The sequence below is a fragment of the Carlito syrichta genome, unplaced genomic scaffold (genome assembly GCF_000164805.1).
Source record: "Carlito syrichta isolate Samal-C Ts95f unplaced genomic scaffold, Tarsius_syrichta-2.0.1 Scaffold301283, whole genome shotgun sequence".
Classification (NCBI taxonomy): Eukaryota; Metazoa; Chordata; class Mammalia; order Primates; family Tarsiidae; genus Carlito; species Carlito syrichta.
In genome coordinates, this window is record NW_007245379.1 from 241007 (window position 1) to 257721 (window position 16715).

Below are 16715 nucleotides of genomic sequence, written 5' to 3' on the forward strand. Positions count from 1 at the left end.
CAGGTCGAGGCTGCGGTGGCCGGGAGCGGCCACTGCACTCCAGTCTGGGTGACAGAGTGAGACTCCAACTCAAAAAAAAACAAACAAAACAAATCAAAAAGGCCATGTAATTTTCTTTAAAAAAAAAAAACAAAAACCTAAAATGACCAGTTTAATGCCTACAAGGCACTGAATCCCATGATTAACTTACTACTTTTATAATTATTCCTATTTATGACATCTTTCCCAAGATACCTCACAACTATAACATGTTTCACTGACTCAAATAGCTTTATCATAGAAGACATACCCTCTTGATCGAGTAATAATGGAATGTGGTTTGTCGATTGGGACTTCTGTGATTCCCACCTTTAAGTAGATGTTTTGTTTTGTTTTGTTTTTTTAGAGACAAGGTCTCACCAAGTTGCCTGGTCTGGTTTTGAACCCGCGGGCTCAGACAATTCACTCGCCTCCACCTCCCAAAGTGTTGGCATTACAGGGTGAGCCAACAAGCCCAACTGATGTTCTTTTTTTACTTGTGAAACTTCATATTGTCTCTAGAGATTTTTAAGATATTTCTTGACTTCCAAACACTCACACACATACATACATACATACACACACCAGAATCGCTACCCAACTACTCATGAAATCTTTTCATTTCTTTTTGGTTTTATTTTCTACTTTCTACTTTATTTGCCCAGCTATCTTAAGGCTTCTTGATATACCAGCTTACATTAAAAAGAACAAAGTTATCCGTCAGTTTAATTCATTATCCTAAAAAGTACTTTTGTAGTTTGTTAAAATTTAGCTTAGCAGAGATACTTAATTTATAAAATTATTATCGACCAATAATAGTATAAGAAATTAGTTCCCTAAGTGAATATTGTATTAGATGTTTGCCATACATAATTCAGAAGGTGGATTTTTCTTATATATTTGAAGAAACACATGAATTTTATGTTGTACTGGATAGAAGCTTGGAAACAAAGTAATTTGCCTAAAATAAGAATTTTAAAAGGTATTTTATAAATGATGCCTATATGGTATTCATTCATTCAACAAAACTTATGTGGAAGTCCTGCTTTGTGACACGTGATTTGCTAGATGCTGAGGATATTTGGCCTCTGCTGGAGCTCAGAGTTGGAAATAGAGGGGTGTCGATATGCAATATATACTGGGACTGAAATGACGGAATGGACGTTTCTGCTTAGAATAATCACGAAAGCACAGAAAAGTGACACTTGTGCTGAGTATTTAGAAACAGAAGTTTTCCAGCTGGATTGCGTAGAGGGACTCTCCAGGACAAGAAATGGAGTAGAAAAGGAGCAGCAAATGGCTGAGAATATTAAATAACCCAGTATACCTAGATCTCAGCAAGGAAGACATAAGCTGGAGAGATAAGCAGGTACCCTCTCTTAAGTGCTTTATAGTATTCCAACGTGAGGACTTTGAACTTGCTTATGTAAAGCTGGAACAATTGAGAAGGTTCAACATATTCAGATTTCTTTTTCATAAAGATGACTTTGTACAAATTCCAAGGGATAGAGTAAGAAAGTTGAGGCTAATAGGTAAAAAGATTTGTAAGATTGTTGTGAAAGAAAGGGAGCAGTTGTTGGGAGTCAGGTGTGAGGGTAATGGTAGTAATCAGCAGAGAATATAGAAATGAAAGTAGATTTATGCTAAAATTCCCAGGTTTTTGAGGATGACTGTAATTCATGGATCTGTTGGGTTTAAAGTTACAGTTCGGGTTAAACAAATGGAACCATCTACCAGACAGTGGATTTAGTAGTGTTATATGTCATAACAAAGAGTTTTGATCCCTTTTCATAATAACTCAGTATTTGCCTATGGTACCACTGGAGCTGGGAAGACACACACAATGTTAGGATCAGCTGTTGAACCTGGAGTGATATATCAAACAATTTTACACCTTTTCAAATGCATAGATGAGATTAAAGAAGAGAAAGTATGTACTACTGCAGTTTCTTATCTGGAGGTAAGTTGGCAGTATCATTGTTTTACATTAATCAGTCGTTTTGTTTTGTTTTATTGTTTGAGTCTGAGTCTCATTCTGTCACCCAGGCTAGAGTACAGTGGAACAATCAAGGGTCACAGCAGCCTTGCCCTCCCCAGCTCAGGCAATCCTTCTGCCTCAGCTTTCTGAGTAACTGGCACTATAGGCACACGCCACCACACTCAGCTAAATTTTTTTATTTTTTATTTCTGTAGAGACAAGGTCTTACTATGTTGCCTAGGCTGGTCTTGAACTCCTGGGTTCAAGCTAGCATGAGCCACCATTCCCAGCCAGTAGTTTAAATCTTTAAGTTACATGATTCACTCAAATTATTTTATTATACAGGAATTTTCTCTTAAGTATATTAAGTCATTAAAATTCCTGGTTTTGAGGATTTGTTATGCATCTTACTCTTTTTCTCTTGTTTTTTTAATGTTAGCATACTTTCAAACTTATAAAGAAGTTGCAAGAATAGTACAAAAAACTTCTAGATGCCCTTCACCCAGATGCCCCATTTTTCAAAATTTTACTAAATTTGCTTTCTTTCTCTGTATGCATGTGTATATATCTCTTTTTTCAGAGCTGTTTAAATTAGATGTGTAAAAATGGGATTTTTAAAAAAATAACCATTGAATAGTTATCAAAATCAGGAAATTAGCAATGATATGATATTATTGTCTGCATACCTTAATAAGATTGGATCATCATGCCAGTAATGCCCTTTATTGAAAAAAAAAACAAAAAACAACTTACATTCAGTTGTTATATCTCTTTAGTTTTCTTAATCTATAATTTTTTGTGGAGTTTTTGTTTTTCCGTATGTTATGATACTCCTAAAATCCTATTTGGGTTTGTCATGATTAGCTTCAGGTTATGCACTGGCAGGAACACCACAGAAGTGATGGTGAGTTCTTATTGCCTCGTATCAAGAGACTTATTTATTTAACTAGTTGGTCCCAATTCTGGCAATATTAACTTTGATAAGTTTTATTATACTAGTCTCTACATGGTTTTTTCACTTTAAAGATACTATATTACCCTTTATAATTATTATGTAACTTGTTTAGTGACAAACTTTCATCTATTAGTATTAGCATCCACTAATGATTCATGTCTGATTCAGTTATTATAATGGTAGATGGTGGTGATTTTTAAATTTCATCATTTCTTCCACATTTATTCTTTGGCTTTCTACTATAAGGAAGGACATGCATTTTTTCTTTACTCAATAGATTACAATTCCTTTCTGTAATCATTTTTTGTATGTTCAGATTGTGTAAGATTTGACCAATTGAGTCTCCTCTGTGTTGTACCTTGTGTCCTTTTGACATACCCCACCCTTCTTTGAGGGCTCTTACCCGTACTAACAACTGCCCTTGGAGGAATGGTGGCTAAGTGGCAGGTAGAGACTCTCTTTACATTCAGGTGGTTTCCAGACACCAGTGCAGAAACATATAAAACTCTGATTTCACTGCCTCCTCATTTCTGGTGTCAGAAAATTTCTCTCATTAATATCATGTCCTTACTAAGAGAGCTTCTTCCATAGACTAAATAAAATCATATATGTTGCTAAAAATTATTCATTAGAACTTAGAGATAAAAGATAAGTAAAATCATTAAAGAATGAGAAGAATTGTTCTGAACTCAATTAGGAAAAGAGGGTGGCAGCACTCATTATTTTTTCCTTGGATCCCTTTATAACTGGGAGAATCTTGAAGTTTGATTATTTTTATAATTTTTATTCATTTTTTTCTTTTAATCTTTTTTTCATTTTATTAATGATGCAGTAATGTCTAATATGATTTTTGACTCAGGCTGTGAGCCATAATTATCTGTGAAACTTTTAACAAATAGATATGCCTAGACCTCACCCCTTAGATGTTTTAAAGGTTTATTACAATTTAATAAAATAGTTAGCATTTGTTGTAGAAAACTGTACTAACAATGAATTACACAGTGGATTGTTTATTAGAACATGGAAGAAAACAGCAAAATAATTTTTGAAGACTTGGTTTTGTTTGTTTTTTTCTTTAGTCTTGTCAGTAATAGTTATAATTGTCATTTGGTTGACAAGTAATATAATTTGTATCTTTAATAAACTTATAAAAATCATGTCAATAATGCTACATAGAAATACGTGTTACTTATAGAAATTGCCTTTTTTTTAATTACCAGAGATAGAAAATGCAAATGTGTATTCAGTATTATGCAGTGGAGTGAGGCCGTCTAGTTCCTATACTGCTATTACTTTTATGACCATGAGCAAATCATTTAACCCCTTAGGTTCTTAGTTTCTTCATCATTCAAATGAAGTGAGGGGTCTCCTTTTGAAATTTATCATTCATAATCTTATATCAAATTTAATATAATTGAAGAATAAATGAAACAAATGCTATCTACCTTTGAATTTGAATTTTCTTTAGCATTTAAGTTCTAAAATTTATGAAGTTTAGAGTATTTGGACGTCACGAAATAATAAATATCTTCTGCGGTAAGATCCATGCCTTCTCCATACAACCTGTATTTCAGTCACCCAGAATTTTCCAAGACCATGCATTCCATGTAATTCCAAGAAACAGAAAAGGCAATTCAGTCATACTATGTATCTCTGTAGTCAACAAGTCAGGAATTATGGAGTGAAGGTATAGTGACTCCACCTTTAAGTTTTAGCTTCAAACCTAAGTAATCAAACTCTTCTATTTTCTGGGATGGTAAGATTAATAATGGTAACATGAGATGGAAGTGGTGAGATGAGCTAAAATAAACTGTTGCTTGTCTTCAGATAAAATTCTAATAACCTTTAAGATAAATTCTAATAACATTTATGACATAATTACCGTTGGTTTTGCATCAATACTAAAGCAGTTCTTTTATTTTAAGGTCTATAATGAACAGATCCGTGACCTCTTAGTAAATTCAGGGCCACTTGCTATCCGGGAAGATGACCAAAAAGGGGTGGTTATTAAAGGGTTGACTTTACACCAGGTAAGTTTATAAAGTCTTTTTCTCCTGTTTAAATAGAAGTATGATTATTTAGCCATTTTCTCTAGCCATTTACTTGCTTTCCATTCTGTTTGAGAAAGGGAAAAAAATGAAGTACACAGTTTAAATGATCAGGGTATATCTTTTGTTTTGTTTTCTTTCACAATAATTAAGTGAGCTTTCCTGTCAAGAATTTGCTTGAACATTTATTGCCATGCATTATTCTGCAAAATACGTATTTATTTAACTTTTTAGAGACTGTATCTTTTTTATAGCACCCAACTACTAAGCAGATGATACTGTTAATATTTAAGAGGATTGAATTTATAGAAAACATTTTCTTACATTTTATTTTACCTGCAAGAATCTTATTTGTTGAAACTTTATTGAAAAATGTAAAGATACATTACTAATTTGTATATTTTTCTCCTACTTAAACTTCTCTAGCCCAAATCTGCAGAAGAAATTTTACAGTTATTGGAAATAGGAAACACAAACAGGATTCAACATCCCACTGATATGAATGCTACATCTTCTCGTTCTCATGCTGTTTTCCAGGTAACAGACCACTAGACCATCACTAAACAAAATCAAATTCATGGATTGTAATTTGTAAACATGAAAAAAAAAAATCTTCACCTGTAGACCTCTTCACTTCTCAATATTTCCATTGCAACTTTGAGAATATTCTGTCGCCAAAAACAAAACTGAGATGACATAAATGACATAAACCAAAAATATAAATTTCCACCTTTGTCAACATAGAAGATGATAAAGTTATGATTTTATTTTGTTTTGTTTTTTGTTTGGTGAAATCATTTAATCTTTCCAATAGATAATCTTATGTTCAGAGTAAAATTTATCTCTATAGATCTAAATTTATAGAACTAATAATTTCGGAAGATACGGATTCACTTTTTTAAAAAGTTCACTGTAAGGACTATGTAAGTAGTTATATTTCTTAGGAGGAAGTATAACTCATTGGAATAATACTTTCTGGGAATAAATTTCCAGAAGGAGCTAAAGCATAAGTTAATAGCTATTATTTCTTATAGTTTCTAGTCTTGTTAATAACCAAATGATAATATAAAGCTTCATTCTGTATTATGCTATATGAAATTCATGTTTCTTATAAGAAAGAAATTGTTAATAGTTGAAAGAATTACTATCAGAGACAATCCATTCATATAGTCTCTAGTGCACAAAAATTTCATTCATCTGTTCTTACCACTGACTCTTCATTTATCAGTAGTCTTAAGCAGAAGGTTTATCTGTGACACGGAATTCCCTGAAATGTCTTATACCTTGCTTTATTAGAAAATTTAATAAGAGGGTTTTATAATGGAGTAATAGCTTCCCTTTCTCATTTTAAGTTGTCACCTAATTTATTCCAGTTAAACTGCTACAAAGTAGCTTAAAAGAGTTGAATAAATTATGCTTCACCTAGGCAGTCGAAAATGACAAGTGTACTTTATTACACAGTCATGTGCCACATAACATTTTAGTCAACAATAGGCCTCATATTCAATGGTAGTCCTGTAATATTATGGGGCCGAAAAATTCCTATTGCCTAATGGTGCATCACTGACATGTTTGTGGTGATGCTGGTGTAAACAAACTTGGACTCCTAGTCATACAGATGTATATATAGCATGTACAATTATGTACAGTACACAAGACTTGACATTAAATGACTGTTACTGATCTTTTACTTACTAAAGAAATTCCCTGTAAAGCATCATGCCTTGTTAGGCTGGCAGCAGCCTAATACGTCCTGTTTTTACCAAGTCTTGATCGCATCATTTTCTCTTGTGCCTCATTTATGATGTTTGCACAATGACAAAATCACTTAACAGTGCATTTGTCAGAAAGTGGCCCTGTTGTTAAGTGATGCATGACTGTACTACCTTTTTTATATACAATATTTTCTTAATTATAAGTACATACAACAGTTTTGAGGATTAAAATAAATTTACTCTTCAGTTTGGGTCAAGATTCAAATTCAACTTTCTTTTGAAGGCTGTCTATGGAGACATGCAAAGTACTCTGACCACTACCTTTGTTTTTTGCTTAAGAACATTATTTCTGTAGGACCTGGGCTCCCACCTTCACCTCTGTTAATTCCATGTTGTGGTTTAAGGGGTTCCAAAATGTAAATGGTAGTTGCTTTGACCTTTTATCAGGCCACAAGTTATTGTCCCTCTGACACACATCTCAGAAGTCTTTTCATTTTTATGTTTTTCTCAATTTTAGTAATTACTTCCAGTGCTCTTAAATATCAGTTGGGTTATTCCTTGTTCTGTTTGTTTTTAACATGAAAATAATTTTGATTTTATATATTTTTTTAAATAAAGTATGTTTTTCTTTTAATTTTGTTAAATCTTATTATTTTTTTCTATTCTGTAATTTCGAAAAGATTCATCTGCGACAACGAGACAGAACAGCAAGCATCAATCAAAATGTGTGCATTGCCAAGATGTCACTCATTGACCTGGCAGGATCTGAGCGTGCCAGTGCTACCAGTGCTAAGGGCACCCGGTTTGTAGAAGGCACAAATATCAATAGATCACTTTTAGCTCTTGGAAACGTCATTAATGCTTTAGGAAACATGAAGGTTGGTTACTACATGTTTATTTGTTAAAAATTTTGAAATATTAAAACATATAATCCTAGATCATTGCTTTTAATATAATTTTTTAAAAGGTATAATACAAATCAAATTTCAAGAATGTGTCTATAATATTTGTATACAGATCAAAAACCTCAGAGAACCTAATCTGTTAAATAAAACTGGTTTTGGGAGGGATTTTTTTTATTCCAAGTTTTATAATCAGATTGATAGTTAATTCTCATCACTTATTTTGAACCTGGTTTTTAAGGTGTCCATTTAATTATCACTACACAGCAAGCATGACCATTCAGTTGACTGTACTGGTTAGTATATACTGTTATGTATTGTTAAATTGGTTTAAGTATTAAAGAGTTGATTTCTTTTCTTTTTCTTTTCTTTTCTTTTTCTTTTTTTTTTTGAGTTATAGTCTCTTGAAACCTACACTGGAGTGCAGTGGCATGCTCACAGCCACCACAGCCTCAACCTGCTGGGCTCAGGTGATCCTTCCACCTCAGCCTTCCAAGTAGCTGGAACTACAGACACACGCTGCCACACCTGGCTAGTTTTTGTGATTTATTGTAGAGACAAGGTCTCACCAAGTTGCTGGGCTGGTCTCGAACCCCCAGGCTCATGCAGTCCTCTCGTCTCAGCCTCCCAAAGTGCTGGGATTACAGGCTGAGCCATCGCACCTAGCCCATTTTTTTCTTCTTAAGAAGGGCTTAAGAAATAAAGTGTAATTAAATCACCTAATTGAATAATGTTTATCGGATGCTTTGTGCAGACTTAAGAATATTTTACATATATACCAGATGCTGATAATGCTTACCTAGAACATAGTATATTTGATAACTTAATGTATTTATAAAAATGACCTCCTTTCTGAAAAAATTATGGTATGATAATTTAAGTTAAATCACATTCAAAAGCTTTAGGAAAATTACTGTTAAACTGCTTTAAAATGTTACTCTTTTATTTAGAATAGAGTATAATAAAATGATTGGGGAATTTTTTTTCTTAAAAAGTCACGCTGCCAAAATCATATGAAGATTACAAAAACAAGATGTCTTTATATTCTAAGCTAAGATCTCAAACATGTAATTAGGGATCATGGTACAGAGACTGATTTTGTAAACTTAAGCCATTTGTAGAATTTTTTGCCATATGCACTAATACTTAACTTTATTTAGAATAACTCCTATTGAGTCATTTCTGAGTCAGTGTTTAATGCATGTTTTATACATATAAATCATTTCAGGTAGCAACAGCAGTGCACATTGCGTACTGTTTGGGAAAGACTGCTATGGTGGAGAGCACCTTGCTACTGGGAATTGGAGAACCTAGAATCTATTTCTGACTCTGAATTGCCAGCTGTGTGATCTGAGAAAAGTCATTTCACTTTTTGCTTAGCTTCAATTTCCTCTTCTGTAACATGAAAGATATACATGAATAGCATAAGGTTGCTTTCAGCTAAACATTATAATGAGCCTGTTTTTTTATATAAAAGAACATTGTACTTTTTGGAAATTTTGTTACTTTAAAATCAGGGCTATATCTTTAAGTAAAAGAAAAACTTGAAACTGGATGCGGTGGCTCATACCTGTAATCCTAGCACTTTGGGAGACTGAAGCAAGAAGATTGCATGAGCCCACAGGTGTGAGACCAGCCTGGGCAACATGGCAAGACCTCGTCTCTACAATAAATTTTAAAAATTAGCTGGGTGTGGTGGCATGCACCTGTAGTTCCAGCTACTTGGAAGGCTGAGGTAGAAGGATCACCTGAGCCCAGCAGGTTGAGTCTGCAGTAGCCGTGAGCGTGTCACTGTACTCCAGCCTGGGCGACGGAGTGAGACTCCAACTCAAAAAAAAGAAAAACTTGAAAAATTAAGTTCTCTTAGAACTCCATTGTGATTTCAAATGAAGTGTCTGTAACATTGTAATTATAACTTATTTTCTATCTATGTTAGAGGTTTGTTTAAGGAGAGAAATAGCTCTTTGCCATGCAAAGTTGTATTATTCCTCTAGTGTATTCCTTTAGGGTATCTATCCATTCTCTTTTGTATTTTTTTAAGGAATGGAAATATTTTTAAGTAGACATTTTCAAATAGTTTTAGATTTATAGAAAAGTTGCTAAATAGCCCTTAAAGATCTAAGTGTGCTCCACTCCCAGTGTCCCCTGTTGTTAATATTTTACATTAATGTACTTATATTACAAATAACTAGCCAATATCGATACTTATTTTTATGAACTGAAATTCCTGTTTACTCAGATTGAGATATATCTTTTAAGTAGGATATTTATTTTGTGTGTTCACTGAATGATCCTATAAGATTCATTGTAATCATTTCTCTTTTTAATTTTTAATTTTAAAGATGTGGGGTATAATTCAGGGTTGGATATACAAATGTTCATTACCCTTATTGATGAGATGTTGCTCCCCCTCCCCCTACAGATTCAATTACCAATTATAAGTCTTGGCAAAGATTAGTAGTGACATATATATGTCAGTTCTTACAATGAAGTGGTAGCAAGTTTTCATTCAAATGCAGAAAATGACATAAGAATTCTTTTTTTGTTCTTGCAGAGGAAGAATCAGCATATTCCTTACCGAGACAGTAAGCTTACTCACTTGTTAAAGGATTCTCTGGGTGGAAACTGTCAGACTATAATGATAGCTGCCGTGAGTCCTTCATCTATGTTCTATGATGACACATACAACACTCTTAAATATGCTAATCGTGCAAAGGACATTAAATATTCTGTAAGTGTGTTTACTCTGCCTTTGTGAAGGTGTTGGTTGCATATAATTTTCTTAATTGTAGTTGTGTTTCTTCTAATGAGCTAGGCAGCTGAGTGTTAGGAATGTCTTTACTAGTCAGATTAATTGAACATTAATTAAGACAGCTAAACCATTAACCATCTTGATTGTATATATAAAACAGATATGATTATACAATCTTTTGGGTGCTAGGGTACTTTAATACCTTTCAACCTGTTTCATGTCTTGGTATGTGATATTTAAATGGTACCTTGAAGTAATCGGTCAAGGCTTTAACACAATTGTCACAGCAAAGGATGATGCTCTGCATTATCTGAGAACCAACATTTTCTGCCTGAAAACCTTGGACGTGTTAGTTAATCTCCCCAAGCTTCAGTTACTTCATCTGTAAAATAGTTATAATATCTTCCACGGCTCATTAAATAAATAGTATTTTCTAAATAATTTATTCTCACATTCATGATGTTGATGTACCAGTCTCTATATATCTCCAGAAATATAATAATAAAGATGGTTAGATCAGTGTTTTTGCCAAAGATTTGGAGTACTTTAAAAATATATGTCAGAATATGACTTATGTTTAAAATCACAGTATCTCATGGTTGGAAGAGACCTAGAGTTAAACTCCTATGGTGACTTCTTGCCTTTGCTACGCCAATTAAGTGCCTGAAGATGAGCGGGTCATTATCATGAGAGAAATGTTCAAATGCTATTTATATAATTAATTGCCAGAGTTTATACTATATGGATATATAAGGGTTTCTCATATAATCCTTATACCACCCCATTGAGGAAGGCATTTTTAATTTCACTTTACAGCTGAGTAACCCAAAACCCACAGCTGTTTGAAGTCAGGTAAGTCAAAAATGGACAGGACCTCAATGTCAAGTATTTGGACTTATATGTGTAATGTTTTCGTCACTATTCCATAGATGACAGGGGGCCCACACTGTTATAAAAAAGATAAATTATAATAGGAACTCAGTAAAAACTAGTTGAACTCATGAATGAGTGGAATATAAAATTATCTCTGAAATTTGTAGAAGTTGGAGGAAAAAATAGAAGATTTTTATTATATTGTGAATGCATGCCTCAAAATACCTTTTCTCAATACTTTTTTTGTAATTTTTTTTATATTATTGTGCTCAGCAAATTCTCTTTTAAACATGAGCATAGTTGTTCATGATTGTCCCATGATCATAATTATCAAAAATTCTGAATTCACAGAACTCAGTTAATGGGTGTAATACCCTTTTGTTTTTGTATATATCTGTGTTATTGTTTTTATATACAAAGTCATAATTTCTATCTTTCAACAGTTGAAGAGCAATGTTATTAACATAGACAATCATATAACTGAATATGTGAAGATCTGTAATGAACAAAAGGCAGAGGTAAGTCTATTGTTTATATTTTCATATTAATCTCCCCCAGTTCCTCATTTATAATATTTTGTAATCCTAATTGTCCAAATATATAACATATTCTCCTATTAAAACTGGAATCTGGTTAATTCAGTTATTTTTCATTGCTAAAATTTTGCTGTGGCCATGTATAATGGAGACAATAACTTATTTTATGTTTTAAGTAGTGATTTCTCTCTACTAGATTTTATTATTAAAGGAAAAACTAAAAACCTATGAAGAGCAAAAAACCTGTACTGATGAAATTGACAGGGTAAAGTCAATGACGTCAAACTCTCAGGAAAAAGAACTTAAAAGGTAAAAATGACACTAAGTTCTCATTTTTGGGGTGAATTGTTTCAATTTTGGTCAAATATTTTATGTTAATTATTTTTTGTTGTGTCTTACATATATACATATATACACATACAAATATAACTCGGAGATATTGTGGCCTCAGCTCCAGATCACTGCAAAGAGCAAATATCATAATGAAGCGAGTTGCATGGATTTTTTGGTTTCCCAGTGCATATTGCAGTTATGTTTATACTATACTGTAGTTAATTGTGTACTAGCATTATGTTTAAAAAGACAGTGTACATACCTTAATTTTTAAAATGTTTTATTACTAAAAAATGCTAACAATCATTTGAGTTTAATCAAGTCATAATCTTTTTGCTGGTGGATGGTCTTGCCTGTTGATGATGGCTGCTGACTTATCAGGAAGGTGGTTGCTGAAAGTTTGGGTGGCTGTAGCAATTTCTTAAAATAACAATAAAGTTTGCTGCATCAGCTGACCCTTCCACCAGAATGTCTTCTATAGCATGTGTTGCTGTTTGATAGCATTTTATTCACAGAAGAACTTTCAACACTGGAGGCATTCCTCTCAATCCCTGCCATTGCTATCTCATCTAAGCTTATGTAGTATTCTGAATTCTTTGTCATTTCAACAATGTTCACAGCATCTTCATCAGGAGTAGATAGTAAACTGTCTTGAAAACCACCTTATTTGCTCTTTCATGAGAAACAAGTTCTCATTCACTCAAGTTTTTATCATGAGACTGCAGCAATTCACTTAGTCACATCTTCAACTTCTGATTCTAATTGTCTTGCATATTCTCTACATCTGCAGTTAGTCCCTCCTCTGAAGCTTTAATCCCCTCATGAGAGCTGGGCTCAAATTCTTCCATATTCCTATTAATGTTGAAATTTTGACCTTCCTTCACAAATCATTAATGTTCTTAATGCTATCTCAATTGGTAAATTCTTTTCAGAGAGTTTTCCATTTATTTTGCCCAGATTCATCAGAGGGGTCAATATCTTTGGAAACTATAGTCTTACAAAATATATTTCTTAAATAAGAAGGCTTGAAAGTCAGAATTACAATTGATTCATGAGCTGCAAACTGGATATTGGGTTAGCAGCCATGAAGACATTTACTTCCTTGTGGATCTCCATCAGTGTTCTGGGGTCACAAGTTGTGTTGACAGTGACCTGTGTTATTTTGAAGGGAGTGTTTTTTTTTTTTTAAGTAGTAGATCTCAACAGTGAGTTTAAAATATTTAGTAAACTGTGATACACACAGATGTGCTGTCATCCGGGCTTTGTTGTTTTATGCATATAGCACAGACAGAATTAGATGTACCATAATTCTTAATCATTCTTAATTCTAGGATTTTCACAATGGTAAATGAGCACTGGCTTCAATGTCAAGTCACCAGCTGCAATAAATCCTTACAAGAGAGTCAGCCTGTCCTTTGAAGCCAGGCACTGGCTTCCACTCTGTAGCAGCGAAAATATTAGATGGCATCTTCTTCCAAAAGAAAGCTGTTTCATCTCCATTGGAAATCTCTTGTTTGGTGTAGTCACCTTCATCGTGATATTAACTAGACTTTCTGGGTAACTTGCTGCAGCTCCTGCATCAGCACTTTCTACTTCACCCTGTACTTTTCTGTCATGGAGACGGCTTCTTTCTTTAAACCTTAAGAATCAACTCCTGCTTGTCTCAGATTTTTCTTCTGCAGTTTCCTCACCTCTCTCAGCCTTCATAGAATTGAAGAGGCTTAGGGTGTTGCTCTGAATTAGACGTTGGCTTAAGGGAATGTTGTGGCTAGTTTGATCTTCTATCCAGACCACTAAAACTTTCTCCATATCAGCAATAAGTCTTTTTTACTTTCTTGTGATTCATGTGTTCACTGGAGTCGCATTTTTAATTTCCTTCAAAAACTTTTTTTTTCCTTCGTAACTTGTCTGGTACAAGAGGCCTAGTTTTAGCCTTTTTCGACTTTTGACATGCCTTCCTCACTAAACTGAGTCATTTCTAGCTTTTGATTAAAAGTGAGAGAGGTGTGCCTCTTTCTTTCACATAAACACTTAGAGGCCACTGTAGAGTTATTAATTTGCCTGATTTCAATAAGGTTATTCTCTGAGAATAGGGAAGCCCAGGAAGAGAGACCAAGATGGGGAAACATCCATTCAGTGGAGTAGTCAGTACACATGAAATTTGTCAATTATGTTCTATGTTTTATACGTGTGCAGTTTGTAATGCCCCCCAAAAATTATGATAGTAACATTTAACATCACTGATCATTATAAAGGTTATAATAGTAATAAAAAAATTGGAAGTATTGCAAGAATTTCCAAATCATGACACAGAGACACAAAATGAGCACATGCTGTTGGAAAAATGGTACCGATAGACTTGTCGGTTGGAGGATTGCCGCAAACCTTTAATCTGTAAAAAAAGCACATTATCTGCAAAGCACAATAAAACAAAGTATGCCTGCATATATATTCTCAATTGAATTTAGGAAGTCATTGATTACTCTTAATATTGTTGCACACTTTAGAGAGTAATTTTAATTTTGAATGTTTCCTAGCTTTGACCCCTTTCTCTACCTCGGGGAGGTGAATCTCCTCTTTCTCTCTCTCTCTGTCTCTCTCTCTCTCTCTCTCTCTCTCTTTCTGTCTAATTTCCTTTCTAAATAAACTATATTTCTAAACTAAAAAAGAAAAAATTTAATTTTGATTTCATGGATAGTAAGAAGAACCAGAACTTAGGTATAAGACATAAAGTTAAATTTTAGTGGAGTTCATATTGTTCTTTTCTAACATCATTATTTGTATAGTTCGTGTCAACCTGCTTTTTTAAATTGATTATTTATACAGTAATATATATATGAATCCACTTATTGAGTTTTAATGGTAAATTATTTGACTGAACATCCCAGTGATATAATTTGATAAAAAATGTTGATGAGTTCCCATTAAGCTTCTTAGCAAATAAATTTTTAAATAGAAAGTAGTTAATAATATAGTACTCTTTTCCTCAACCTGTTAAAACAGTTTTCCAAATTGACCCATTGGACCACTGGACCAAGATGTTAATCTTGAGTAGTTCTAGGAAGATAGCAAGGAATTTCTGTACTGAATGAGTTTGGGAATCTCTTTACTTAAGGAGTCTAGGAAATTTAAAAAATGCATGAGTATATGAAAGGCTTTTTGAGAACTCCTGTGGTAAAGGAATCCATTCAATTTTGATTAAAGCTGAGTGAAATTAAACTTCTTTGCCATCCTTTAGAAAATTGTACAAAAACTTACTACAATGTAAAACAATGGTTAGTGTTTTGGAACTCTAAGGTTATAGAAAGGATCTTGGTATCCATAAGGAAAGCAGGAATATTGCAGTCTGCGGTGATTTTCAACTTAGATTCAGCTATGAGTTTTTAAAATTGCATTTGTGTGTTGACATTTTACATAAAATATCCTTAATTGGCAAAAAAAAAAAAAAAAAAAGTTACTTTGCCTCGATTGGCCCTACATGCAAAGGTAACTACTTCTAATGTATTTTCATATATGACCTTGTAGTTTTTGATGATTTTTACACTTATTGGTTTCATCTGATCAGTATAACAACTCTTTGAAACAGTGTTAAGGCATATATTTCCTCACTTACAGGAAAGGGCAAGAACTGTCATCTCTTTCAAGTCTTAATTATTGTGTTTTCACATTATGCTAGTTTGCAAACATCATAAGTAATCATGACAGTTATTTCTATCATTGACAATCAGTTTTTCATATAACTTGAAGTTGGCCTATATATATTTACTGTGCAAGAGCCCTGTTTACGTTGGAGATTTTCTAGTATATTTGTCTTTTTCTATTAATTACCCTAACAAATAATTTCAAGATTAAATTGTTTTATTAGTCCTATGATGTTTCTTTTATTTCCTACCCATTTTATAGTGTTTTAAAAAGTAAGTTAAATAAATGTGATTTCTCATTACTTAGTTTATCTCATCAAATAAGCTTTTATTAGTTATTTCCCTTTGTTAGTCAAATGCGGAAGTGTTCCTTGTGTATCCAGTTAACTTTGTTTTAGAAGCCACCAGCTTCTCAAAGTTGTAGTAATTGATTCTATAGACTTGCTCAGCAATATTTAACCAAAGTCTACTTTACTAATTATAACCTTATAGATTAGTGAACTTTTCTGGAGTTGATGGCTTTAAATTATTGAGCTTTTGTTCTGGTAAAATGATTCAGGGGAAAGATGGCCTGAGCTATGAAATAAACATTTATTTAGATGTTTTTCATATTTCAACATGATTTTTGACCGACAATACAAACTGATTTTAATTCTGGCAACATGTTAAATAATTTACTTGTGTTATAAAGAAGATAATGATAAAATTCTGTACCCTATAACCTTTGTCATTTTCCCTTGAGTAACTAACCTCAAAAAGAAATATATGAAATATCTTTTATTATATCAATCATACTCTTCTGTAGAATTTTTTAATGCCATGAATTTTCAAAGTTTTTTTTGTTTGTTTTTGAGTTGGAGTCTCACTCTGTCACCCAGACTGGAGTGCAGTGGCCGCTCCCGACCACTGCAGCCTTGACCTGCTGGGCTCCAGCGACCCTTCCGCCTCAGCCTTCCAAGTGGCT

General features: G+C 33.3%; 1 protein-coding gene across 1 annotated transcript in view; it reads left to right on the forward strand.

Annotated features, from left to right (window-relative positions):
• KIF18A (kinesin family member 18A) overlaps positions 1-16715 on the forward strand; it is a 69460-nt gene that overhangs the window by 1126 nt on the left and 51619 nt on the right. Inside the window, exons 2-8 of the mRNA XM_008054784.1 lie at positions 1821-1978; positions 4877-4981; positions 5426-5536; positions 7395-7592; positions 10171-10347; positions 11685-11759; positions 11974-12086. Of these exons, the coding sequence (XP_008052975.1) occupies positions 1821-1978; positions 4877-4981; positions 5426-5536; positions 7395-7592; positions 10171-10347; positions 11685-11759; positions 11974-12086 (937 nt within the window). The remainder of the gene's footprint in view (positions 1-1820; positions 1979-4876; positions 4982-5425; positions 5537-7394; positions 7593-10170; positions 10348-11684; positions 11760-11973; positions 12087-16715) is intronic.